The following is a 25,914-nucleotide window of genomic DNA, read 5'->3' as shown; positions in this document are numbered from 1 at the left end:
TTCCCCTCATATAGAAAGTGAAGGGTGGAGTGGGGAGAATTCATCCAACTGAGAATCAAAAGTTTTTGAAAACTGTATGCAGGCCAAATAAGAGACATACCAAATTACGAAATGTTAATTGTACTGTAACTTTTAAATGGAGAGACAGACTCTTGTTCGCTACCAGTTCAGGAGAAATTTTTGTTACTGTTTGTTTGTTTTAATTTTTATAAGATGATCAGTGATAAAGTCCTAGGCTTCATATGTATGCATATGGTGTCTGTCTGTCGATATCTGAACATGTAAGTTGCATAATATTTCCAAAAACAAATAATATGTACTGTCTAGGATCATGTATTGGGGAAGTTAGACACCCATGAATACTGTGACAGATTGTCAGGGAGAGTAGTTTTTCAAAAAACTTTCCATTTTAGCAGAGTAGTTTTCCAAAAAACACCCTATATTCCAAAAGGCATACTGATTCCTTTTGGAGATTACCAAAGGCACTAACAGCACCCAGAAGACGCAACGTAGGAATCGTATGGCTTTTACTAGCATCAGTCAAATCTAAAACCAATAATCAGCAATCTGGGAGCAACCTGAGAAGCAATGAAAGAACGAGTCCACTTGTTTTTTTTTTTTCTCCCCCCCCCCCCCCCCCCCTTCTCTCTCGGGGCATAATTTTGAGTTTGGAACATGCCTACAGAAACATTTTTGATGGGGGGAACTGAAGGAGAAGTTTTATATTGCATCACTTGTAACAGAAAAAAATGTAATGGCTTTAATTTATTCTTCCAGACATCAGGTTCTACATTACTTTGTAAATGGGGGGGTGTTGTTTTGCATGTTTTAAAGCCTCCCTGCATCCGTAGTTATTCCCAATGAGGTATGTGAAAATTTTATTTTTATTATTCCTGGTTTCATATACTTGGATGAATATAAATATCTACCAATTTAATGTTTACAGGAGGTAGTATATTATCACATCAGAAAAACTGATTGTTGAAATTGGAAGGGGGGTTTCTTCTTTTTACAAAATATTTTTTAACCTTTGCCATGCCAATAAAATACAACTAAGAAAGACTTCTAAGTCTTTCATATGATGTAGAGGATAGGAGGGAGCAGAATGACATTTGGAATTGAAAGAAGCAGAATGGGTACATGCTCTAGAGCAGTGGTTCTCAACCGGTTTTATACCAGGACCCATTTGCCAAAATTGGCTTGTCCAGACTCCCACCTCCTTGGCCCTGCCAATCCACAGTCCCCTGCCCCTCTGGGGCCACTATGGGGCGCCTCACTCACAATCTGAAGCCCTGCCAAAGGGGGCCCCAAGCTACCCCCATCCTGCTCAGGCCAGAGCATGGTGCCTCTGGCTCATGTCGGCCACAGCGGAGTAAGTCTGGGCCAGCACAGGCTGGAGGGAGGAGGATGGGAGGCCTGTGGCACACCCACCCTGGGCCAGGGCTCCTGCGCCATGTCAGGCAGCCTGGTCACAGTCCCTCTTGCCCTCCAAGCAGTGTCTTCTGGCTGCCCCATCCCCACAAGCATGAGCACCACCCCTGATGTCACCAGCCTGGCCACACAGCTTTTCCCCACTGAAGGGGCAGGGGTCTTCCCTCTGCCTTTCCCTCCCCTGCTGCAGCCTTGGTGCCTGGTCACCTCCCAGTGTGTGTGTGTACGCACCCTGCTCCCCATATGCCACACCCCAAGAAGCCCCTTGCAGGCTGGAATGCTGCCAGCCTGCAAGAGGAAACCCGCACCTTTTGTGTGTGTATGTGTAATATATAAATATAATTTTTTTTTTTCCTGGTACTTGATCACAACCTTTTGAAGTATTCTTGCAAACTATGGTTTGAGAAATGCTGCTCTAGATGTGCTTGGCCCTTTATTTTTCTTTTGCTCTCTCTCTCTCCAGTTTGAAACTTCGTCCCCCTGCAAATCTCAGCATCGTGAGTTCTGTGAGGAATAGCAAGTTCCTTTAAGCTTGCAAGCTTGTTTGAATCACTGTTTAATTCTGGTCTTCCATCCTAATTGTGGGGTTGTGTCATTTAATATTTTTTATTATGTTACTGTCTAGTGTTCCCAACCAAGATCGAAGACCCGTTAAGCTAATTGCTTTAGAAACATAATGAATAGGGGGTTTTTTGCTCCTAAAAGTGTTTACTCCCTAAATAGCCAAGATATGCAGAGCCAGGAAAAGAGGTAGTGGTTGATCCAAACTTGTTCAGTTGCAGAGCTGAGGGAAGGAGGCAAAATACCCAATCTAAAGGCTGCTGCCCTTTCCTTGGTACTTTTGCAATGGGATATCTTCTTCCAAACAGACTAAGGAAGTATTTTCTCCATGGGGCTGCACATTTGAAGTAATGGTTATATGAACGTTCTAACAGATAGCCTTGCTGAAGATTACTGGGGAAGTTATGCAGAAACCTAGGCACCTTACTTTTCTTTTTCTTTTTTCTTTTTTTTTTTTCCTGGTCCTCTGGTGTAAGAAATTCATATAGCAAACAAACACTGACAATTTGAAAAGCAGGCAGTTTCCAATAATGCCTTAACTTGATTCAGATACTATACTTGCCTCAGAGTCCAAATGTCAGTAAAATTTTCCTTTTCAAAGACTAAATTATTGTCGTTCACTCTTTATGAAATGAAGGATCCACGTAAACACCAAAAGGGCTAACTATAAGGGATAAATGTAAAATTGATGATACATAACGTGCTGTCAGATATACAGAATAAAACTAAAAAGAAAAATAATACTTTTCTCAGCACTACCAATTTCAGGCGCTATTTGTCACAATAAAATAGGAAAAAATTTAAGACAGCTATGCAAGTTTTAAGTTGACATGTTCCATTAATGCATTTTCAATATGCTGAAATGTCAATCTTCATTATTTAGCTGGTCTAGGAATGGAAGTGCTGGAGTCAGAAAAGTCAAGAGCTACAGGAGTCATTGTAAACTTCCTCTAGCAAGGACATTTCTGTATTGTGGCTTAGTATATAACCTGGTTGTGAGGGGTGCAGGAATTTGGTAGAGGATATTGCTCTAGTACTTGTATACTAGCTGCTTTCACACTTTGCCATGAGAAGCCCAGCTGGAAACTGGGGACTAGCTGCGGAGGCCTGAGATGTTCCAGGATTATTGTGTTGCTAGAACTCCTGATAATTTGTTTTCTCTGAAGGTGGCCCTGTTGTTCTTTGTTAATCCTGATATTCTGGTGTTTTTCTTTGGGCTTCAACAGTCTCAGAGACAGGAATCACCTTAATAGGTGGTATTCATACGATTCCTCATAGCTTGTAGGGCTTCTGTTTTGAGCTTGGCTCTAAACCTATCCATAAAGAAGAAATAGCTGTTTTCTCTTCTTTGTAAGGTTTTGTTTAGTTTATAAAGCAGAATGAGTGTTCTTTGTAGAAGCTTTGGGGGGGGGGGGTGCGTGCGTGTGTGATGCATCTGTGTATATGCTGATATTCCAGGCTGTTCTTTGGTTTGCTGCATAGAAACATTTTTTTTCTGGCTATGATTTGGCCAATAAAAGTCAGTATGAGAGAGGTTGTTTTAGCATTCTTTGTGGCTGCAGCATGCATCTTCTTGGGCTAGGGACAGCCATTACACAGAAACTAATTTAAGTGATCAGAAACTGGTTTAAACCTGTAACAGATCAGATGTTCAGTGCAAATAAGCCAGTTTGAAAATGGCTGAAACTGGTTTGAGATGATAAACCTAGTTGAATGTAGTATCAGACGAAACTGCATAAACCAGTTTGACCCAAATCAATGTCAGTCCCACACCCCTTCCTGGTTTAAGTTAAACCAGACTCCCCCAGCATCCCAGATGCTTTGGAACCCTGGGTGGGCCCCTCTGCTCCAGACATCTGGGCTGGCCCTCCTGTCTGCTCTCTAGCTGGAGCCCTGGCAGAGATGGCAAGCATAGCAGGGTCTGCCTGCCACTCCCACCCTCCCCACTCAAGCAGGGATCTCCCCACTCCCTCTGCCAGAGCACAGACTGTAGCCAGCATGTGGTATGCTAGCTAATGCTGAGAGGTGTCTGTTTAAGGCAGACAGGACAGTGTCTGCTTAGGGCCTTTTGGAGCCAATCAGCAGGTAGCTGGTAATGTCCTTCCATTCCTTCCTTGGAAAAAGCTGTTTAAGAAGAGCTTGAGCTAATGACAGAGGCTTTTGTTTTGTTTTGGTGGGATGATAAATGCTATCAACTCCCTGTGTAACTCCCCTGATGGCTCCGTGGCTGGTCAGGAGCAGCAAGGAGGAGTGGGAGGGGAAACCCCTTCCTGATCAAAGCATCTTGCTGGGCCCTCACATGAGATCCATGCTCAGCACTATGGAAGGGAAGGGAGGGCTGCTCTAGTGCATTCTGGCTTCTAGCCTGAGTCACTGCAGGCACGTTCCTGCATTTTTTTCAGTCCAGAGGGTATGCCCATATGGTTACAAACCGGTTCAGCCTAGGCAGGCTAGACTAACCTGCAAAGATTGAATCAATTCAGGCTCAGCCTTTTTGAATGTCTATCCCTAGCCCTGGTGTTTGATGAACAAAATTTCCTCGGTATGCTCCCCTAGGCATGTAGCAGCTGCTGCCCTGGTCATTCCCTTCAGTTACCGTATTGGGCAACCTGATTTTCTTTGTTGCATTCTCCTTGAATCTAGAAACTCTGGTCTTTATAAGAATAAGCAGTTTTAGGGGTGTTTCCCCCATGTTTCAGATGCAACTCAACCAATATTTTTCTACTTTGTCAATGCTTTGGTTTCTTAGACAGGTATTGTCCTGTCCTGTCCTATACAGACTTTCCAGAATCAAAATTTCCAGGAAAGAAAAAATCAGAAAGAGCCCATCTTTGTTACTGCAGCTAGGAAGATTTGGTTTACTGTATCAAATCAGTTGCTCCAGATACATGTTGAAATCTCTGAGGACTAGTAATCATTCAAGACTCAAAAAGAATGCAAAACATTTAAAAACATGACTGTTCCTGGAATATATTTTTGTAAAGCTTCTGCCATGGGTCTTTACTGCAAATAACCCTTGCTTTCACTCTTGGGCTTGACACAAGATAGGGATAATGTTTGCCTAATCGGGCTGGAATTCTCGTGTTGGTAGAAGAAAAGTATCCCAAATTCATTTCCCACCCTGACTTAACACTTTCTGCTTCTTCATCTGATTTATGACAAGCTTTTTATAGGGAGAGCCTACTTATGCTCTAATAAGCCTTTATAGCTTTGTCCCTGAAGGTAGTTTTTCTGGTGGCTATCACCAGAAGTGGCCCCTTTTGCCAGGAACCTTATGTAGTTTGGCATGTTTTTTTTTTTTCTCTCCAATATTATTTCAGAGTTCCATGTAAGAAAATATGGAGTCATTCCAATATTTGCATTTGTGTGCAGTAAGGTTCTAAGTACTGGGGAAAAATGGGCTCCCAGATACCGTGCCTGTAGGTCTTTAACAAAATTGGATTCCATCTTCTTGTTTGCAAAGCACTGATGTGAGGACTCAGAAAACTTCAAGGATAATGATAGCTAAGTGGAATTGGCTGTGCATTCAGGAAGCTTACTGAGGAGCAGATGTTCCACTTCTGGGGACAAACAAAGCTTATTCTACTTGGTCCAAAGCTGTCTTTTGTGCTGAAAAGAGTCAGGACTCTGTAGATAGATTTTTCCTGTTCATCTCTGCTTATTTTCATCAAATAGTGTCATCTGAATATGATGACATTGGATAATAATGTCACTGAGAACATGGAAAGATGTGATACCTCATTAATAATGAAGGTTAGATGGTAAGTGTTTATGTTGCTTATTCAACCCTTCTCTTTTTTTGTTAATGACATATCTGTGAATTAATTTGTCTGTTCTTGTTTTTCATGGGGATTTCTAAATAGAAACTGGTCTGTTGGTGAAGACCAGAAAAAGGAAAGACTTTTTTTTGTTTGGCTTGTTTTACCAGCTCTTGTGCTTTCTTCGTTCTGACTTTATAAACGCAGCCGACATAATTTATTCCTACCTAGTATCCCCATATTGTAGGTGAAAGAATTTTTCCTATCTTGTGGAAAATCACATTTGGAGCCACAGAAGGATTGAGGTTGACTGGCTGCATCCAAAATGAGAACATAATAAAGGGGAGACGCTATGGTTTTTGCTCATTGCAGATTTGACAATAGAAAACTATCCTATATTTAAGAGAGAAAATTTGACTTCGGGCTATTTTAAAGATATCTTAGCATTACTAGTTGACAAATTTTTCAGAGGCTTTTCTTTCTTTTGCACTTGAATAACTGACTGAAAAGTGACTTCCTTTTAAAGACTTGAGTTTGTGGGTATAGATCATTAGCACACTGTCAAATAAAAGCAATTGTTCCTATTCCTTTTTTTACTTATTTTATTTCCTTGTCTTTCTTTCCCTTCCATGTTTGGAACAAACAAGGAGATAGTGCAAAAACATTCATTAATACAACATTATATTTGAGAAAAGTAAATTTCCTAACAATTTCTCTATGGTTTCCACTACAATCATAACTAAGCCAGGTTGCACACGTATATTAGGACATCAGAGACACAATATACAGCACTATAGAATACTCCAAATACCATGTTATGGAGGCTCTGGGAACCGTAACTTGGAATTTCTTGACCTCTGTGTGCTTAAAATTTCAACTGAAGTGTGGTATTAATGTTTTTTTGAGGGGAGGGGTTCACATTTAATCTTCTTTGCCAATTGGTGATAAAAATGGTTTCATGAGTGCCATCTTTGAATTTCTGTGTAATTAACTCTGCAAAGCAATCAGTCCTTTTTATTCAGTTTTTCTAGAAATTGGTGCACGAAATAAATATCAGGATGCAATAAAAGGCAACATACAAAACAGTAACTGTCCAGTGTGGCTGCATTAAGAAATAAGTTCCAAAGGTTCCTGTCTTTCCATATGTCAATTTCATAAATAAAACATGTTAAAATGACACTTTTATTCAACTAATGTACATTTTCTTATTGATATCTGGACAGCTATCTTTAAAAGAAGGTGTCTTATGGACCAATCCTGAAAAGTTTTGAGGATCCTCAACTTCCAATTAAGTAGATAGCACCATGTTGAGTATTTGCTGTAACACAGTGCTTCAAGGGCTCTCCTACCATCGTTCTCTGTTCAGGACTCCCATTCAAATCAATTTGGAATGTTATATACCACAGCAGGATAATTTGTAATCAGCAGTATAAGGCTGCCTTTGCAATAGTTCTGTTAATTTTTCTGTGATTAGAGATGAATTGCAGATTTTTTTTGAGGGTGGTTTGGAAACTAACTGCAAAATGGCTGCCCATACTATATGTCTGGAACAAAGTAGGAAACTACATGCAGCAGGGCACACCGATGGTGGCATGTCAAACACTCTCATCTTTTTCGACTATGTAGACAAGTGGTGTTACCTTGTGATTGAACACTGGATGAAAAATGGTTTAATTTGAAATGACTGTTAGTTTCTGAAACACACCGATATCATGATGATTGAAAATAATTAAAGGATAGGATTTTTAAAGAGGCAGAAGGTAGCCAACTCACACTGAAAAATCAGTGGTTGTTAAGTATCAACGTCTTCTACACACCTTTGGAAATCTCAGCTTGTTTGAGACCTTAAACTAACAATCTATTTACATATTGAGGGACCACGCTTTCCATAGGAACTCAGCTTAGCCCCTGCAAATCTTGTGTATCAAGTTCTCAGCCAATGTCAGATGATGTAATTTAGACTGGTTATTTTGTTTGGCTGCAGTTAGGATCCACCATGCTAGATGAACATATAATAAAGATATCTCTTGCATCCCAGAAGACGCAGTCCACCCTTGAGTTCAGGGGGTCTGTTCTTTGTCAATCCATGACAATCTCACAACTGCCTAAATGGTGTTTAAAATTGTACAGTGTAATCACAGTTACAGTGGCCAAGATTTCAAGTCTCTTTGCTTACAGATCAACCAGTAGTTGATTGTCAGTAAAGCTGACAATACTAACAATCAGTTAATGGAAAAGAGGTCCTGTCTTACCTACATTTCCAAAACTTGGGTAGATAATTCAGCTAGACTTGGCTCTTTTTAAGTAGGTATACAAGGCAGCATAACTGAAAATAGATCTGGAGTGGGTGAGGTCTCTATATCTGTACACTGATGTAAAAGGTGTCTCATGTCAGGTAAAAAGTGCTTTGAAGGCTTCCAAATTAGACTTCTCCGGGACTCAGTGTGGGCTCAAACATGAAGGACCAGAGCCTCCTTATGAAATGATTGAGATAGAAGAAATAAAGGCTTTTTTTCTTGATGTACAGGCTGTCATACACCCTCTCAAACTACACAGTCCAGTAATATGAGTTGCTATTAGGTCTGGTACTGGAACTACAGAGATTGAATGATTTGCCTTTGGGACATTTCAGCACACATTTAGAGGACAGTGTTGACATTCTAGTCCAGGGCCTCTGGGCCTCATGACGGCTCTGGGTCTACATAAAGTGTTGTCTAATTCTGTTCACTCTTGCAGACATTCTCTTGATATGCTGTCTGCTGCAGAAACAAGGAGAATAGAGAAGACATTATTTGAAATGGTAACTTTTTATACAGGAGTGTGTTGGGGAACAAGCAAGCTTTCCAAACATTAAACAAACAAACAAAAAAAATCAAGTGTATGGCTGTTAGGAGTCGTCATCTACAGAGTTTGTGATGCTTCTATGTTACAATTCTTTACTCTCTCCTTATTGCTCCTATCTGTGGCACTGACAAAGAGAAGTCTCTTTCAGTAAAGAAAGATAAATAACACCCCCACTTTCATTCTAGCGTCACAATTCCTTTCAATCATGCAGAGGCATTTCAAAGTCATGTATTATTATAAGTCCAATGAATCTCCAGCTGAGTTGCTAGTGTATGATTATTTACACTTGCTCCTGCTGGTATCTGCTAGAATTAGAAAGGCTGTAAGCTCACTAGTAGTCAGCACCTCTAATTACTAAGTCCCTGGGTATTATAAGCATATTCTGAAAAGCGGATTTCTTTCTTTTCTCTTTTCTTTTTTAAATAGTGGTACACTGAATTTCTTAATTGTATTCTATGCTTTGCCTTTCAAAAGAAATCAAAGGAAATCTCACAGCATTTAAAATACTATACTTTAAATACTTAATCACAGCATTATTTGTAGGTATCATGCAATGAATTTCCACTTGAAATTCTTCAAATAATATATGGTATTCTGATTTTTTTTTTTTTTTTAAGTAACTTCCACATCAGAGAGATTAAATTTTGCTACAAGCTGCATCACAAATACAACAGAACATATACTATAAACCAATTTGCAGAAAGTTCTCAGGCAGATATATTTTATTTCAGAAACAAAGAGGGCATACGTTCTTCCCATTGCACTTGATGAGTTGTAATAAAACATGCTTACGATAAGGTCCTTTTTATTAGGAAGTCTGTTTTGCAGGCAACATCACAGTTCCTCGGTATTTGGCTTATGCTGATAGAGAAGTTATTGACTTGCCCTTTCTTATAGTTGGATCATGTTTCATCTGTCTTTAGAAATCTTGAAGATATCAAAGATAAAGCCTGTGGCTCAAAGGCATAGCGTTACATATTAGGAAATAATGACTGAACAGATTTTGTATTGTATACAAAGTCATGATTTTAATTCTTTCCAGGGAAGGTCGGGCTGTCTTCAAAATATGATTAAATAGATGAAATTAACTCTTCCATTTGCAAATGAAGCTTTTAACATTTTTGACAAATGCACCTGAAATTCATTTTGATGATTGTGTTGAATACCTTAAAAAATGGTCTTTTGGGTGGGGGGGGGGCATGCACATTGTTTGCTTTATGGAACATTACACTGAATTGTACTTTTCCCTGGAAAACATTTAAATTGGATCTATTTAATATGAATAGACATGTCTCTTTTTGCTGGCATGTGAAAATATTATTTTTGATAATCTGTGTTTATTACCAATATGCAGTTGACTCATTTGTGTGCCATTTCAAAGTCCATTGAAATCACTGGAAGGGCTTTTGTATCCAACTTCCTTAGAAGCCAGTGAATCTCCTGAATACTTATCACTTTGTTATAATAAATCCAAGAAGAGTGGGATGTCTGTGGGGAAACTCAGCTAATACAAATTGGCACCTCTTTTGACTTCAGTGCAAATGTGCCAGTGTTCACCAATTTAAAATTTAACACAAGGTGTTCTTTTTTACAAAATAATATTTGCTTGTTAGTATAATTCTTCATCAGTAAACGATACATTGACGTACATCAGTAAATGAGTACAGGTTTCCCTCGCTTTATGCTGTACATGCATTCCTGGAAAATGGCGCGTAACTCAGGTTCACATAAAGGGAATGCACTTTACAATGTAACAAATAGAGATGTTCCAAGACCTTGACTATACTGACTCGCAGACCCATTCCTACTGCTTTTACACAGCAATCTTGGTACTCACCAACAGCAGACAGAGTGCACATGAGCACAGGGTAGTATCATGTTGGGGATGGCAACTACAGAAACATGTTGCAGACAACAAGTGACGAGCACAGATCTAGACAAGAGACTATATTTTGGTGCGCGTAACTCCCACAATGCACCACACAAAGTAGCTGACTGTGGGCTTCCACCACACTGACTGCATAAGAGTAAATTTACCTTGCACATAATGAATTTTTGGTATAAAAAGGGTCATCACGTGATAGTGAATTTGCACTCAAGAAACCCATATAAAGCGAGGGAAACCTGTACATTGTTCAACTTATAATTACTTTGGGGCTTTCAATAACTGAACATATCCATCCACACAGGATTTGTCTTAGTAAGGGCTACAAGACTGGGTTCACACACGGCAGTAACGGTTTTGATTACCAGGACATGATTTGCATATTTGAATTGTCCATCTAAAGTCTCAAATCTTAGGCTTAAACACTTTCAGACATTGGTTTTCTCCATAGAACATTATTTGAAGGCTCTTGATATAGGGCACAGATTATTCCAGATCTTGATCTGAAATATCCCCAAGATTTGGGCCTGATTTTTGTATTATACTTTTACACCTAGGGGATTGTAATACATAGCTATTTTTGTATGAGTATGCTTTGCTGTAACTGTCATATTGAATAAAGCCTGACCACCTAAACTTTTCTTTTTCTTAAGAGGTGCTAAAGTATATTCTGTTCTAGGATTTTTGCAGAGCTGCACTTTATAATCAGATTGATATTTATTCTGGGATACTTAGCACAGCAATAAAAAATATGTGATGATATGGCCATTCTAGAATGGAAACAGAATATATTAGGAATTATCCAACTTCTGTCCCACACTTCCATTCTGTAATTTAAATCTTAGTATTTTTAGATCTTTGATGCAGTTAGTGTGTTCCAGTGCCAAGCAAGACAGATTGCCTCACAGCAGGTAAACACAATTTTTGAATATTATAAAAGCTTTTTTAAAACAATGATTTTTAAAATCACATTTCAAACTTTGGGAGCTTCAATCTATATATATTTAAAGACTATAAAAAAAATTTTTTTCTCTCTCTTTAAATATATCCTTTTGGGTATTTGTTTTCTAAACTTTAAATGGCATAGAAGTAATACTTCAGAGACACTGGCTTGAATGCTTGATTTCTTCTGCAGATTCACCCTTGTCTTTCATTTGTTCAACTGGCAAAAATCCATATGGTTGGGTATCTGAACAGACACCAGTTGTATTTCCATGCCCCCGCATCCCCCCCAAAAATTTAGTTCCTCCCTTCCTTCTACATCTCTCAGTATTTCTTTCCTATCTGTGATGAGACAGTGAATAGAAAATAGATTACTTCCTCTTTTTATTATTGTTGTTTGATTTGTTATTTGGGTGCTTTGATTACCCCTTAAATGCTAAACATGATGAAGAGATCACCAGATATTTGATGATTGCTTCTCACAAGGTTCAACTGCAAATCTATCGTTGTGAATAAGCACTGCCAGATTTCGAAGCAAGTCTTATCTTTCTTTCTATTGTAATTGCTTTGAAGAGGGTCCCTTTTTCCTTTTAGGGTGCTAGAATGAAATGTTTCCTTCTGTTTATTCTGTATAATTTACAGCTGATTTTATTTAGGACTTGTTATATTTGCAAACTTGCTATAATATTCTTGAAAGGAAACGGGGTGTACAGCAGTGCATCTCCTATATTGTATATTAATAAGGATTTGATTAAGTGTTCTTAGATAGAATGAGAACTTTCTGATATTTTTCTGGAGAATGGGTATTTACATGGGCATAATATAAATATTTTTATCATTTATTGTAGAATATTTGAGTGAGCCTCTTCCTAGAAGAAAATATAAGCTGAGGGTGTTTAGCACTTTACACTCTAAGCATTTAGGGTGCTGACAGACATGAGCGGGGGAGTGCTCTACTGGAAGCAGCAGCATGTTGTTTTGACCTGGCTCTGCAGCATTGGTATAGATCAGGTGCTTCAGTAGGGCTTTTTGGTGCTTTTAGCTAAAGCTGATACAATCAGCTATTGGATAAAAGCACCAGTAAAGCCCCACTAAAGCACCCACTCTCTACAGATGTTGGGAAAGGCAGGTGCAGCTAACGTGCTGCCTGTTTTGGGCATGCACTGGGCTTGGTGCAGGAGTGCTCAGCGTTTAAAGTGCTGGGTCCCCCCCCCCCCCCGCCCCTCCACTGCAAGCAGGTATTAGTCTATGATTTTGTGACTGCTGTGATTTTTCAGTGAATTTACATCAAGTCTTTAATCATTAATAGTTTTAATTCCTGACTTGTAGTTTTAATTATTTTTGTATTTTCTCCACTCTGTGTAGACAGAGAATCCAGGCTCATGGTTGGTTGTTTTTTGTTTTTGTTTTCTTTTTGGTTTTTTTACAAACTATGTTATTTATTTCTTAGTTTAATTAATTGGCATCAGAGGTGAATAATATAAAGGGGTTTCTGTGTATTTTAAAAATGTCTGTTTTTTAAATAACATCCTTAATATATTACTTGTCTTGAGAGCACTTTTTGCTTTTATTTTATACTTTAATAGTTTTTTATTCTTTTATTTTCTGTTTTACAATTTGTTAATCTTTTAATCAGTGAGGAAAAACTATGTATGATTTTTAAAAATAACAATTTTGTAATAATTCTTAGACTTGCAAAGATCTCAAAGGTGATGAATCTTAGACTTGTGAAAATCTCTAGAAATAGTTAATTAGCATGCACTTTTGTATTTGATGCCCAAGTTCAATACTTCCCTAAAATCTTACGAACTTTTCTTGCAAGGTGTTAGATAAAGCAATGGGAATATAGTTGAAATTAGTGTTCTTGTGAGATTTTTGTCAATTTAGGTTGAAACTTATCCTAAATACTCTTGTGAGTCTGTTGAAATAGAAAAGACGCTTTTTGGTTCCAAGAAGGAGCCTTCTTTCTGCGCCCTCCAGTTTTGGTAGTGATAAAGAGTGAGTTTATTAGAACTATTAAAGACCTCCTATTTTCAACTTCATCTGGTAATCAAAACAAACTGAGTGGAAGTGTGGGATTGTTTCCCTGCCAATAGAGAAGAGGCAATATATATTTTAGAGGTCCTGAAATCACTGGGCATCTTTCTGTTGATGTCAGTGGGGTTTGCATTGGTCCCTTAGTCTACTTTTGCACACAATATTCATACATGTTTGAAATAATATTATCATTCTGGCCTCTTTGATGCTGGTGTTACTTAATTGGGGAAAAAGGGACATTGCCTGTCAAGAAGATATCAAATAGTAACAGCGATACTATAAACACAGCTATACTATGTTAAATATGTAGTACTTATTGCAATCCTCAGAAGACTATAGTACCTTTTTATCAACTGTAGTATTTTTATCAATATTAATAACTCATGGAAATGTAGTTCTAGAGTTGACAGCTGAGGAGACTTAAGGCTGTATGGCACATCAGAGGCATGTGTTTCTGGCCTTTGATTTGAATAGATGGTAAAATGGTTCCTGATTAACTTGCACATTAGAGCCTCTCTATATAGTTATTCTTAGGTGTGTTTGTCAAGGACCTGCGTGCCCATCTTACTTGCAGTTTAATTAGGCAAGCGTATAATGGTTGGTCTCGAGTGCTGCATAAGAAACGTTTGGAAACATTTATCAGATTGCTTCATGTTTCTTTAGAGTGCTAACATTTCAGGATTTAGGCAAATTAGAAGAGACAAACTAAGTATAAACCTCATAAAAACGTGCCCTGGAATATACCTGTTTAAATTTGCTGATGATACCAAAATTTGGGGTGAGGTGAGCAGGCTAGTAGGGAGGGAAAGACTGTAACAAGACCTGGATAGATTACAGGAGTGGGCTGACATAAACAAGATGCATTTCAATACTGACAAGTGCAGGGTGCTGCACTTAGGCAGTAGAAACCAGCAGCACACTTATAGAATGGGAAACTCCCTTCTTGAGAGGACAGAGGCAGAAAGGGATCTTGAAGTCGTTATTGACTCCAAGATGAACATAGGCCGACAATGCGAGGTCTCGGTTGGCAGAGCTAACCGGACCTTGTCGTGCATCCACAGGTGCATCTCAAGTAGAGCCAGGGAGGTGATCCTCTCTCCTCTATGCGACGCTGGTCAGGTCACAGCTGGAGTACTGTGTCCAGTTCTGTGCGCCCCATTTCAGGAGGGATGTGGACAACATTGAAAGGGTCCAGCAGAGGGCCATACGCATGATCCGGGGACTACAGGGCAGATCCTACATTGAGAGACTGCGGGACCTAAACCTGTTCAGCCTTCACAAGAGAAGGCTGAGGGGGGACCTGGTGACTGTCCATAAACTCACTAGGGGGGACCAGAAGGGTTTAGGGGAGACGCTGTTTCCCCTAGCGCCCCCTGGCATGACAAGGAACAATGGACACAAGTTATTCGAGAGTAGATTTAGATTAGACATCCGCAAGAACTACTTCACAGTTAGGGCGGCTAGGAGCTGGAACCAACTTCCTAGGGAAGTGGTGCTGGCTCCTACTCTGGGGATCTTTAAGAAGAGGCTTGATGCCTACCTGGCTGGACTCATTTGAGTCCCAGTCTTTTTCTCCCACTCAGGCAGGGGGTTGGGCTTGAAGATCTACAAGGTCCCTTCCGACCCTACTTCTGTGATTCTATATCAAAGGGTCTACATCGATGCTTTGCCGCCTTAGGGCTTAAAACTGCTTGCACCATATAGGCATTGATTGGAACATATGCTCACTAGTGAGTTCTTTACTAAAACAACTTTGATGCCAATTGTAACTTTAATACAGAAAAATATAATCTTCCAGTTTTTGTGTGGTACATCTGTGAGGGAAGCAGATTATAGTTAAATGGGGAAAAAAGGTTCTCTTTCTATTATCACTGATGCTTTGTAAAACCTAATATAGCTCTATAGTAATTTTTCAGAAAAGAGGATAATTTTTCTTTAGCTGCAGGTTGGTGAGAGAATATTAGGACCACCAGCTGTAACTACAATATTTAATTTTGATGGCTAATTTGGTTAGGGTTTTTTTGGTTGGGCAGGGAGGGGGGAGGAAGAGGTAGGTGTAGAGGAAGTGGGAAAACTCTTAAATCGCATGCTTTTCAATCCTGGATATCACGGCTCTTCTGCAGTCAGTTTTTGTTCATAAAGGCAATTCTAGTACTTAGTCTTTAGTCTGTTCCAATAACCTGCCAATCTGCTAGCAATTGTTTTCTTTTAGCAATTCCCAGTTAAACTCCAGCTGGTAAAAATATACCAAATATGATGAAGCATGGCAAGATGAGTAGAGGAGCTTCTATAAACTGGGGGTGAAGAGAACATTAGGAATATAGTGTAAGAGGCAAAGTGGTACCTGGTTTGTTTCCATAGGCCTTTCGTTGAGGAAATGCATCAGTCCAGTGATATGTAAAGTGTAGAGGAGTCCTACAAAAGTTCTGTTTCATCAGAAATCTTTGTTGTAATGAGGGGACTTGCTGTAGGAGAAACTGTCTAGAACTTTTATTTCTTTTTTGCTAAGGGAACACCTGTAGTATTTGGGTTAAGAGAAGTGCATATAATTTGACAATGGTATATTTCAGTATGTAGCATACAACTCGTATTTTCTTTCCTAGAATGTGGTGGGTCTCTATAGCCAGAGCACTTAAGAGTTAGCTTCCAAAACTAAGTATCAGGGCTCAATGTGGTGAGTATTTTGATAGGGTGCTTTCAAGGAAAACCTGGCATGCTTCATGAAGTGTTGTTGATGGTTTTACGTCTTCGTGCTAAGGTGAGCATAGTACCAGCATAAGGGTCTCTGGGTGCAAAGTTGATTTGATTGATGAGAAATAAAGTTATTCTCAAGTGTTTTGAAATTAAAGCATCCATAGCAATTTTTGCAAGATAAAATGGATTAACTCTAGTGTCATTGTGGAATTCTAATTTGTCTGATTGCACTCTGCTCACAGAACCATCCCATTTACAGCTGGAATTCTTTAGTTTCTGTCTTAAGCAGCAGGTAGCAGGATACATTTTTCTTTGCATCCTTTTCCACTCTTGGAATATATAAGCCAAAGCCCTTCTTGACCTGATGTGTACTACCAAAGCAAAACTGCACAGAGGTGAATTCATATCAGTGATGGATTAAACGATCTATGTCTGCACAAAACTTTTTACATAATTTTGGATGTAAAATATATTACAAATGTTGCAGCATAGACCTTCAGATAATCAGGAAAGGAGATCCTCTCTTAATACAAGATCCCTAAAGGGTTTGGCTTGTTTAGTCAAACAATGCAAAGGCTGCAGGGAGGGAGAGTGATTGTTGCCTAAAAATGCACGGTAGCTGTTAGGGGTAAATACACAAAGAAAGGAAAAACATTGGCACAAGAACAGATGTGTCTAATTTGGTTAGGCATAAATATAGGCTGAAAATTGGAAGGTACTTTGTAGTCGAGGAATAAGGTTCCAGAGCAGTTTTCTAATAGGTGGAGTAGGTAAAAGAAACTTAAGTAGTTTTAAGATAGAACTTGATGCCTTTGAAAGGGATTATGTCACTTGGTTTTCTGTGATGCCGAGGGACTGGACTTGATGACTTGGAAGGTTCCTTAAAGTTCAGTGTTCCTCTGAATTTTCCATTTGCTTGTATTTTCCAAGGAGTTAATTTACCTACCTCCAAAATAGTGGCTTTTGTGTGCTAGATAAGAAGAACTTGAAAATGTATATTGGTTGTGATCATCCTTCTTCAAAGCTTGAAGTCATTGGCTCTGTGTCAGTTTATTCCTGTTTTGTATCTGGCCCTTTATATAGAGGGTGACCATACGTCCCAGTTTGACTGAGATGATCCTGGAGTTCATAGACTGGTCCTGGCTGGTTAGTGAATATTAGAAGTTCTGTAATCAGAGGGGCATGGGGTGCAGCCCAGTGGGGAGGCAGAGTGGTGTGGAGTAGGATAGGGGAGAGGTACTGTCCCAGGTATCCTAATCTCAGGAAAACCTGTCAGATTTTTGTAAGTAATGAAGATAAGATGGGGAATTTTTTGTGCATGTTTTATAATGGATTTGACTGTGTTTGAAGAATGGGCCTAAACAAGTAGAAGGTTGTTATATGGTTAATCTTCATAAATTTGGTTAAATCATTAAAAAGTTAGACATTTTATGACACAGATTTGTATTAACAATATCTAGTTAGCAGATCTCTGTACTTTTACAGTATCCTGGCAGAGCCTGCAGTACTCGGAAATACAGATGGATGAACAGGTTTTTAACGTTTTTACTGTTTATTAAAATAAACAGGCTGTCTCTGATATATCAACATTTATTTTCACAGATTAAACTTCTAGATCTTCGGGGGTAGAGTATAATGTTGTTACTTTCTTTTGTTTTCATCTTTCCTACTTAAAAGCAACCAGTAATCTCATATGATCAGAAATATAATCTAGAGCCTTCAAAATCCAACACAGTTGGCTGCAAATGGACAACTTGCTGGTGTTTGGTAGGCTACATGAAGCAAAGTCTTGGCTTTAGCATCATTCCTAATAGACAACTGTTCACGTTGCTAAAACGCCATAAAAAATACTTGATGGTAATTGGCTAACTGACAGTCTCAGCTGAGAAGCAAATGATAAATGAACCTAGATGCTCACCTATACAACTAACCTTTTGTCCAAAAAGTTGAACCTTCTTATCCATGGCTGGGGCATGCTGGTAAGAAAGCATGGAGAAACTTGCTTTGCTACTGCTGTTGCTGCATATGTTTTGTAGAGGGGATAGGAACCAGGGAGAACTAAGCTTTCTGTAAAAGTGTTTCTTTAATTGTTGTGTTTTAAAAATTTACCTTAAGCCTTTTAACAATTATTGATCAGCTAATAGGGTTCTCTGTGTTCTTTTTCACACTAGCACTGGGATTTTTTTAAACCCCCCTCTTCCCCCCCCCCCCCCCGATTCATTATTTATATCTTGATATGGGAAGACCCAGAATTTGCCCTTGTTTCATCTGTCAAGTATCTTATGTGTTCCTGGAGTACAGGATATGGAATAAAGCAAGAGTCCTATATTGCCTGCTAAAATCAGTAAAAAGATGTCTTATTGCCAAAATCACCATTTTTTATATACATATATATCATAAATCTTAAATGTTGCATTCATTTTATTTGCATCTATTCTTGAGTTTCTTTAGTACACATGTTTTCAAGCCTTTCATTGCAGTGAGAGGGGAAAGAAACTTCCTTGATATTTTATAGGGAAAACTGAGTTTTTCGCATTATTGCTTGACTCCAGAAGCTGGGGCTTAAAGAAAAGCATGACACTTCAGTGCTTTAAATAATGAGAATTGACTGCACGGAGAGCCACAAGACCAGAGAGTGAAATACAGTTCTCTAATCTCTATCCTGTACTTTCCAAGAGTCCAGGCAGGGCACTAGCTACCTAGTTATGTGCATAAAATAAAAAAAAAATTGTGTGTGTGCACATATATATAAGATTGGGAAAGGTGACAGATATAGCTGTATGGTGAGAGAGAGAATCCCCTATATAAGCTTATTTTTTCAAATATACACCATTAATTAAAACTTATGCAAAGGCTTATGTGTGGCCTTGTACTTGGAGCAGTAGGGCTTGATAAGTGAATATCACCGGCGTGTAGGAAGAAATGTAACATCCAGCCACATTGTCTGTTTCCCAGTTTTGTTAATCCTTTCACCCTCCTCCCCCTCATATGCAGTTGATCTACCTTTATACTTGGCAGATACGTTTTGAGAATGTATTCTTGATTTCAGGCCTGCTTCTGTATGGTGCTGACATCTTACATGCGCCTCCTAATTGTTAATCATAAAGTGCTTGTTGCCTCATGGGAGGTGGTGTGTGTGGTCTGCTTCTGTGATGTATAGTTAATGGTGGCCCTTTGGAGTTGAAGGATCACAGAATCCAGTTCACAGTTTCTTCCCCCAAGATTTTGACACATACTGAGCCTTTAGATATTACTTATCCCTCTTGTATCAGCACAGAAATTGCTATCTTTTCTTTTTGTGGACTTTGTGTCAGAGATCTGTTTCTATTTCAGGTTTTGTTGATTATTGTGCAAATGTATTCATTGATATTTTGAGGCTTTCATTTAGTACTTGGTTGCATTTTAAATTTTATAATCATTTCCTTTTCTAGGCACATATTCTTTAAAATGGTTTGCACTTAAATTACCTGCATTTCTGTTTTTTACAGCTTTCTCAGGGTCTGTGCGGTATGTGGCATTTATGCAAAATGCTTTCAATACTCATGCTGTCCTGTTTCCTTTCAGCTCAAGTAGCATCCTCAGCAATGTATTTGGATTTGGCACAATAATAAGAGCTAACAGATAGTCCCTGGGTAGGGAAAGCCTAAAGCTTCTAATGTGCAAAATAAACACATTCATTAAAAAATCATTTAACAAATGACAACTACATTTCTAGCCCAGAGCAAACAGTAATCACCCAGGTGCTTGAAACTTGTTTACTAACCTATTACATAATTTTTTTTTTTTTTTTATTAAAGTGGCTCTAAAAATGGCAGTGTAGGCGTTCTTATTGTCTCTCTATGGCCAACGTCCTTAGGAAACTTTACAACTCGCAGTATCTCTATAAGAATTGCTCACTTGGAAGTGAAAATGTTGTTTTTACTAGCAACATGCCAAATTTGCATTCTTCACTTGGGGACTAAAAGAAGTGTACCAGTATTAGTGCTGGTGATTTGGCAGCTAGTTCATATTTGCACCATCACTGAAAGGTTACCCATAGTAAGATGTTTGTGTTGATCATTAAATAACCAGATATATGCCTGGAAAATGCACAGAAAGCACATGTTTGTTTTGAGCCAAAATATGCAATTTTACAGATATTTTTCTGTGACAATTAATTAAATGCATCTAAGCTTTAATTAATTACATTTTATTTAATAATTAACTAGTACCTTCAAATTTATCATAAAAGCTGGATTTTCAGTTGAGCCTAAATGCATCCAGCATCTACAGATAGTTAATATAGAATCAATTGCTTTGAAGATGCAGTTTAACTGTGCCTTGTATTGTCATGTAAATGATACCCATTATATGTAAATTTTCCCCTAAATGAACAGGAATTTGTATCAAGGAAAAAGTGGGAAAACTGGAGGGTGATTGATGTACCATTTGCTTTTTTTGCTTTCATTAGTCTCTTGGGTCAGGGAGTAATTGCATATTGTTTTTTTAAAAATGATTTTCACACAAAACTGAAAGATTGGTTAAGTCCTTGTTTCCATATTATATTTTATGGACACAGGGACTTAAGCAATCATGCATTCTTAAGCAAGTGGATTTACGTGATCCTCTCTCCCTCTTCTCCCTCTCTTCATACACACAGGCACACTTCCACTCTCACTACTTGATTCCAGCACATAACTTTCTCCTAGATCATTTTTACAACGACATGATGAAATGCAGAATAAGTGTATAATCTTAATATCTCTTCAAGATGTGTTGATGTCACAGGTCTGAAAGATGATTCCTAAGTACTGTAAGCTTCTTTCCTTCACTCTCTTATGCCTTGCTGGTGAAATGTCTATATCTTTTGTTTGATTTTGAGATATAACAGTTTCCTGACTTGGCACTGAAAAATCATGTTGGCATTACAGACCTTAAGTGTAATAATGTGTGGGACTCCATTTATAAAAATAAAAAAAATTAGTAAGCTTGATAAGATTATGCCGGACATCTGTGGAATAGGACCACTAATGCTGATGTCTGCTGAAATCTTGGCAAATATCTCTAGTACATGGATGTGAGGAAATCTGTGCTGCCTTTTTGTTTGTGAATGGTTAACTTGGCACATATGATAACATTGCTAAAAGGATGTAGAATCCTAAAATGATATGCTAGTTTATGTTCAGGTTTTGCTGGAACTACCTGTTGGCTGGTCTACACAAGACATTTACTGTGGAGTGGACTAATTAAATGTCTTGTGTCTACGCATGTGGCCCTAATAGGCCGCAGGCAACAAATTGACTCTGCTGCAGGGTAGAACTTGTATTTTACTCTGCAATTAATACAAAGTGTTTTACTGTGCAGCAGCACGCGTGCAGACCCTGATGCAGCTGGCTGGGCCACAAGGGTACTTCAGTGCAGCGGCAGCTTGCTGGCTAGCCCCATATTGGATAATTCTCACGCCCCACCTAGCCCCTCTATAGCACTTTGCCAAGTCAGAGTAGCCCCTGGCCCCCTGTCAGCTCGGGCTGTTCTGACCCTGGTGCCTAGGAGCAATAAACTGTGGCACAACATGCCCCAGAGTTTATTGCTTTGAATTGCACATGTAGATGCTCCCTGTGTTTCCCAGATGGTTTTGGAGCTTTTTGACTCCGTAGTACCCCTTCTCTCTTTTGCTGCTTTTTCAAGTGGAGTAGAGAGAAATCTTATTCTTCTCTTTTTTCAGGTGGGGGAGACTGAGGAAGTAGTGTCTTTGGAAGGGAGGTAGCTAATTTCCTTTCAAGCTAGTCACATTGGGTCAGTGAATTACATTTTAGCATAAAGTAGGCTTGCTTAAGTTTGAATGCTTGAATATAATTTTTTGTTTTGTTAAGCTGCTTTATTCCCTCCCATCACTATAACATTACTGCTTCCCAAAGTAAAAACATTCATCTTCTATTCATTCTAGTGGCAAGGGTTTGTGATATAAGACATGGTACCTCAGAACAAGGAGTATAAAAAGAATTGGAGGATATATAGTTTGTGTTTTTCATGGCAAATTATCTGTTTCTATTGCTCTGGCTTTTTTTAAAATTATTATTTCTTTGAACAAACTATTTGGGCCTGATCCACACATGAGCATCTCAACAAGCAACTTGTCATATGGAGACAATGTCCACATGACCATAGTTTGTGTAAATCTGTTGAATCGCTCTCAGAATGTTCCTTTTCTGTCAAATGAAATATCCAGCTGGCAGTAACAATCCTGACAAATGGTGTGCACTGCACTTCTAAAGCAATTGTTCCTTTAGTCAGTCCTGCTCTCTGAGCAATAATGTTGAGATCTCTTTTTCACATGCTGCCTCAAGGAAAGTTTTCACTGTGGTTTTTTTTTTTCTTTTTCTTTTTCTTTCTTTCTATTTTTTTTCCTTCCCCCCCATTGTTTAAGGGGTTGGGAATCCTTTTTTCTTCTCCTGCTGTCTTGGTCATTTCGGCTCTTATTCAGCCAATATGCCTCATTAAATCAACATTTAAATGCACCATACCCTTAAGCAGGTCACTTTCTAAAAGCAGTCATGGAGCTGTTTTTAAAACATTGTTTAAAGCCTTAATTGGGGATCAAGCTTTGGTTAAAAACAGACACTCCCCCCCCCTTCCCCACCCCCCCCGCTCACAGCCAATACTGATTTCCATTGAAGCAAACAGATGAGCTTATACATTTTTTTTTAAATGAAAAGTGCTAGAATTCACTAAAAAAGGTTAAAATTGAAGTGAGTAATCTTCAGTGCATAATGCAATTGTTAATTTTAGCGCTTTGCGTAGGAGCTGTTATGACTTGAACAGCCGGCTCTAGCCTTCATTAGAGAAGAAGCAGGCAGTTTTGAGACAGGTGGAGCTGGATCAAGCTGTGAAAGTGATTTGCTTGAAGCTGGTCATTAGTGTTAGAAATCTGGTCCTATTTATTGTATCCTTAACCCTACCATGATTATTTCCATTATTATTATTTACTTTTCATCTTTTTCCAGGTTGATGATGATCTGTCAAACTGTCTAAAGGAACAGCATGGAGATTGGCATTCTGAACTGTTAATGGGGACATGGGACGCGCATTGTCTTTCATAATTTGTGTGGATTTAACCAGTGAAGAGCAACAGAAGCAGCTAGAAAGACATCAGGAATTAAAGCAACTTTGAAGGTAAATAGCTTGTGTGTTAATCTAGTCCTGTTGTGATATTTGTATTAGTAAATATTTTGTGAGCATGTAGATATATTAGTGTAATATGTGTACATAAAGGCATACAGTGCGTGCGCGTGCGTGTATACGTAAGTGCCTAAATCGTCTCAAGTTTGCTTGAGGTCACGTAGCTCACATTAAATAGATTTTAAATTTTAGTGAATTATTTTGAGTTACAAGCGTAAGTACACAACAGCCAGAACATTGTTTTCCAGTAAAAAAATGAATGCTTTTGAGAAATTGCTGAATTCTGTATTACTGTACTTTATAGTGTATGAGCTTACAATCCCGTCATGACATTCAGATTCACACATCTGGAAGTCATAAATGTTAGGAAAACCTCAGTCCACCAAATTCCCACAGTCCTCTGCAAAACAATACTATATTCCTATTGTTATACAGAAGCACTTAATCATAATTTGCTTTATTTGGTGTGTGAAAGCAGATGAAAAATCAAAATCTAAAGCCAAAAGTACCAAGACTTTAAAATGCATCTTTGTTTGTATTTCCAATTAAAAGAAAACAGAAGGACAGTGTTACAGGACCCCGTGAATGTTAATTATTAGCTATAAAAAGAAACATGGCGACCTATAGATTTGTCTAAATAATTTGTTTCATTGTTGGGAGGCGAGCAATTGCAGTTTATTTCTGAAACAACTCCTTTTTCCACTGTAGTTGTTCATTGTTGGGGTTTTTTTTTCTCTAGATACATCTTTAAAAAAAAAAAAAAAAAAGCTAAATTATTCATAAGATTCATTTGACAATTGATCAGTGGGGTTGTGTGGGGGGATGTTTTGTGGGGAGGGAGAGGAAAAATAATAATAGTCTTTTAGTTTGATAAGCCATTTAAGGCTTCTGTAAAACAGTTCATTGTGAGCTCAGAGCAATGCAGTGCAGTTAAGATATCTTCATTAGAGCTACCTGCCAAGGGCTTTCAGGAGGATTTCCACAGTGACATGGAGAGTGACATGGGGCTTGGGAAGAAGCTTATGATTTTAATAATGGAGCTGTCAGTTTGATGCCTGGAAATGTTGACCCTGAGAGCTTTATTGCCAAATTTAGATTTCATATTTATATTGAATTATTACCTCTTCAAGTGAATTTAATTTTTTCCTGTAGTGAATGCTGTAGGCTCTCACTATACACAGAGCAGTACCTGAGAGAGAGAAATCTGCAGTATTCTTTTGAGGTGCTTTTTTATTTTTTAAACAGATTTGGGAGGAGGGGGAGCACTGATGTGCCTCTGACCAGAAGTGTTAATTGGTCATCCTCTGTTTGATCCATCTGACTTATTTTTGATGGGGTGGTGAGGGAAAGAGAAATCCTTTTCCATTCCTGTCTCCAGCTCTGCAGTCGCACCTTTGCTGTGGAATGAGAAAACTTTACCTCAAATCTGGTTTTCATTTTTTACCACCAAGAAAGTTTTTTAAAATAAAGCTGCTTTTATTTGTTTATCTTGCCTCAGTTCCACTGTTAGACAGTGTTGATTCACTACCATTTTTCAGCTGGAGCATGTTGCCCTGAGCCACTTTATCTGGGTCTGCTTATCAAAGGAAATCAAATGATTTACTTGGGAATCAAAATAAAAAATTCACCCCCATTCTTTTTGTGATGTTTTGACCTTTTAGGTCACCAAATCTTGTTGTTTTAATTTCTGTCTGGAAGAATGTCTGAGCAAGGTAAATTGAACCAGGAGACTGCGGAGGAAGCTGCGAAAGAGCAGGATTCTGCCATCTCCGAAGTGACCCCGGAGAACTGCATCATTAATAAAACGGAAAGCTCAGAAGTTGAAGAAAAAGAGGAGAAGCTGAGTGATGCCAAGACAGAGCTCCAGGTAAGAGGAAGAAGGGAGTGAATGGGTTGTCTGTTTGTTATTGTTGTTATAATCATCTCTTTCACTTGCCTAGATTTCCTTTTATTCTTCACTCCTTTTTTCATTTTGATGCGTTCTTTCTCTCTCTGTAATTTGTTTGGTGCTCCCCTACCCCATCTTACCCCATACAAAGTAAGTGAGATCACTTAATTGGCTTTCAAAGCTATTTTGGGTTGTATTATTGGTAGTTATTTATTTTACTAGTGAGCTTGGCACTGAGTGCCCACTATGAAATTTTGGTTTAATATTAGACTGATAGTTTTCCCTCCTTGGGTATTTAAGAATGATCTTGTGCTGATGAACGGATTGGTAAAACCAATTTAGAATTTTTGGTTTGATTTTAATTTTACAGCATATGCCATATTTTAAAATAGAACAGTTACTGCCAGAAACAGTTGCAAGTATGCACAGCTAAAGAAAGGTCATTTAAAAACCTGAGACTTTATCAGAGGAGTGTTTTTATTACTTAGAAATGTAAAAAGAAAGAAACTAAAATTAGTGGGAGCTCTGACGGATTTAAAAGAGAGAGACATTTGGAGAAAGGGAAAGGCTCACTTAAGTGTTGTCTTTTATTGTATTTTATTTGAGCATAAAATTGCAAAACATGCTAAGTCTGCATACTATTATGCGAATCAGATCAAAGCACAAAGTCAGCAGAGGCAATTCTTAACTCTTCTGCTTTCCAGTTGCTTTAGGGA

General features: G+C 38.5%; 1 protein-coding gene across 14 annotated transcripts in view; it reads left to right on the top strand.

Annotated features, from left to right (window-relative positions):
- The window catches only part of ARPP21 (cAMP regulated phosphoprotein 21), a 268,867-nt gene that overhangs the window by 104,678 nt on the left and 138,275 nt on the right, over positions 1–25,914 (top strand). For 13 of the 14 annotated variants that reach the window (XM_090050296.1, XM_090050301.1, XM_090050297.1 and 10 more), the window contains 2 exons: positions 23,136–23,304; positions 24,972–25,177. In XM_090050296.1, the coding sequence (XP_089906422.1) occupies positions 25,010–25,177 (168 nt within the window). In that variant the 5' untranslated portion in view covers positions 23,136–23,304; positions 24,972–25,009. The remainder of the gene's footprint in view (positions 1–23,135; positions 23,305–24,971; positions 25,178–25,914) is intronic. The other variant, XM_090050299.1, reaches the window with a different exon arrangement.

The sequence above is a fragment of the Crocodylus siamensis genome, chromosome 5 (genome assembly GCF_052110815.1).
Source record: "Crocodylus siamensis isolate JL-2025a chromosome 5, ASM5211081v1, whole genome shotgun sequence".
Classification (NCBI taxonomy): Eukaryota; Metazoa; Chordata; order Crocodylia; family Crocodylidae; genus Crocodylus; species Crocodylus siamensis.
Note: the sequence above shows the minus strand (reverse complement) of the source record. Positions and strands in the feature narration are given on the sequence as shown.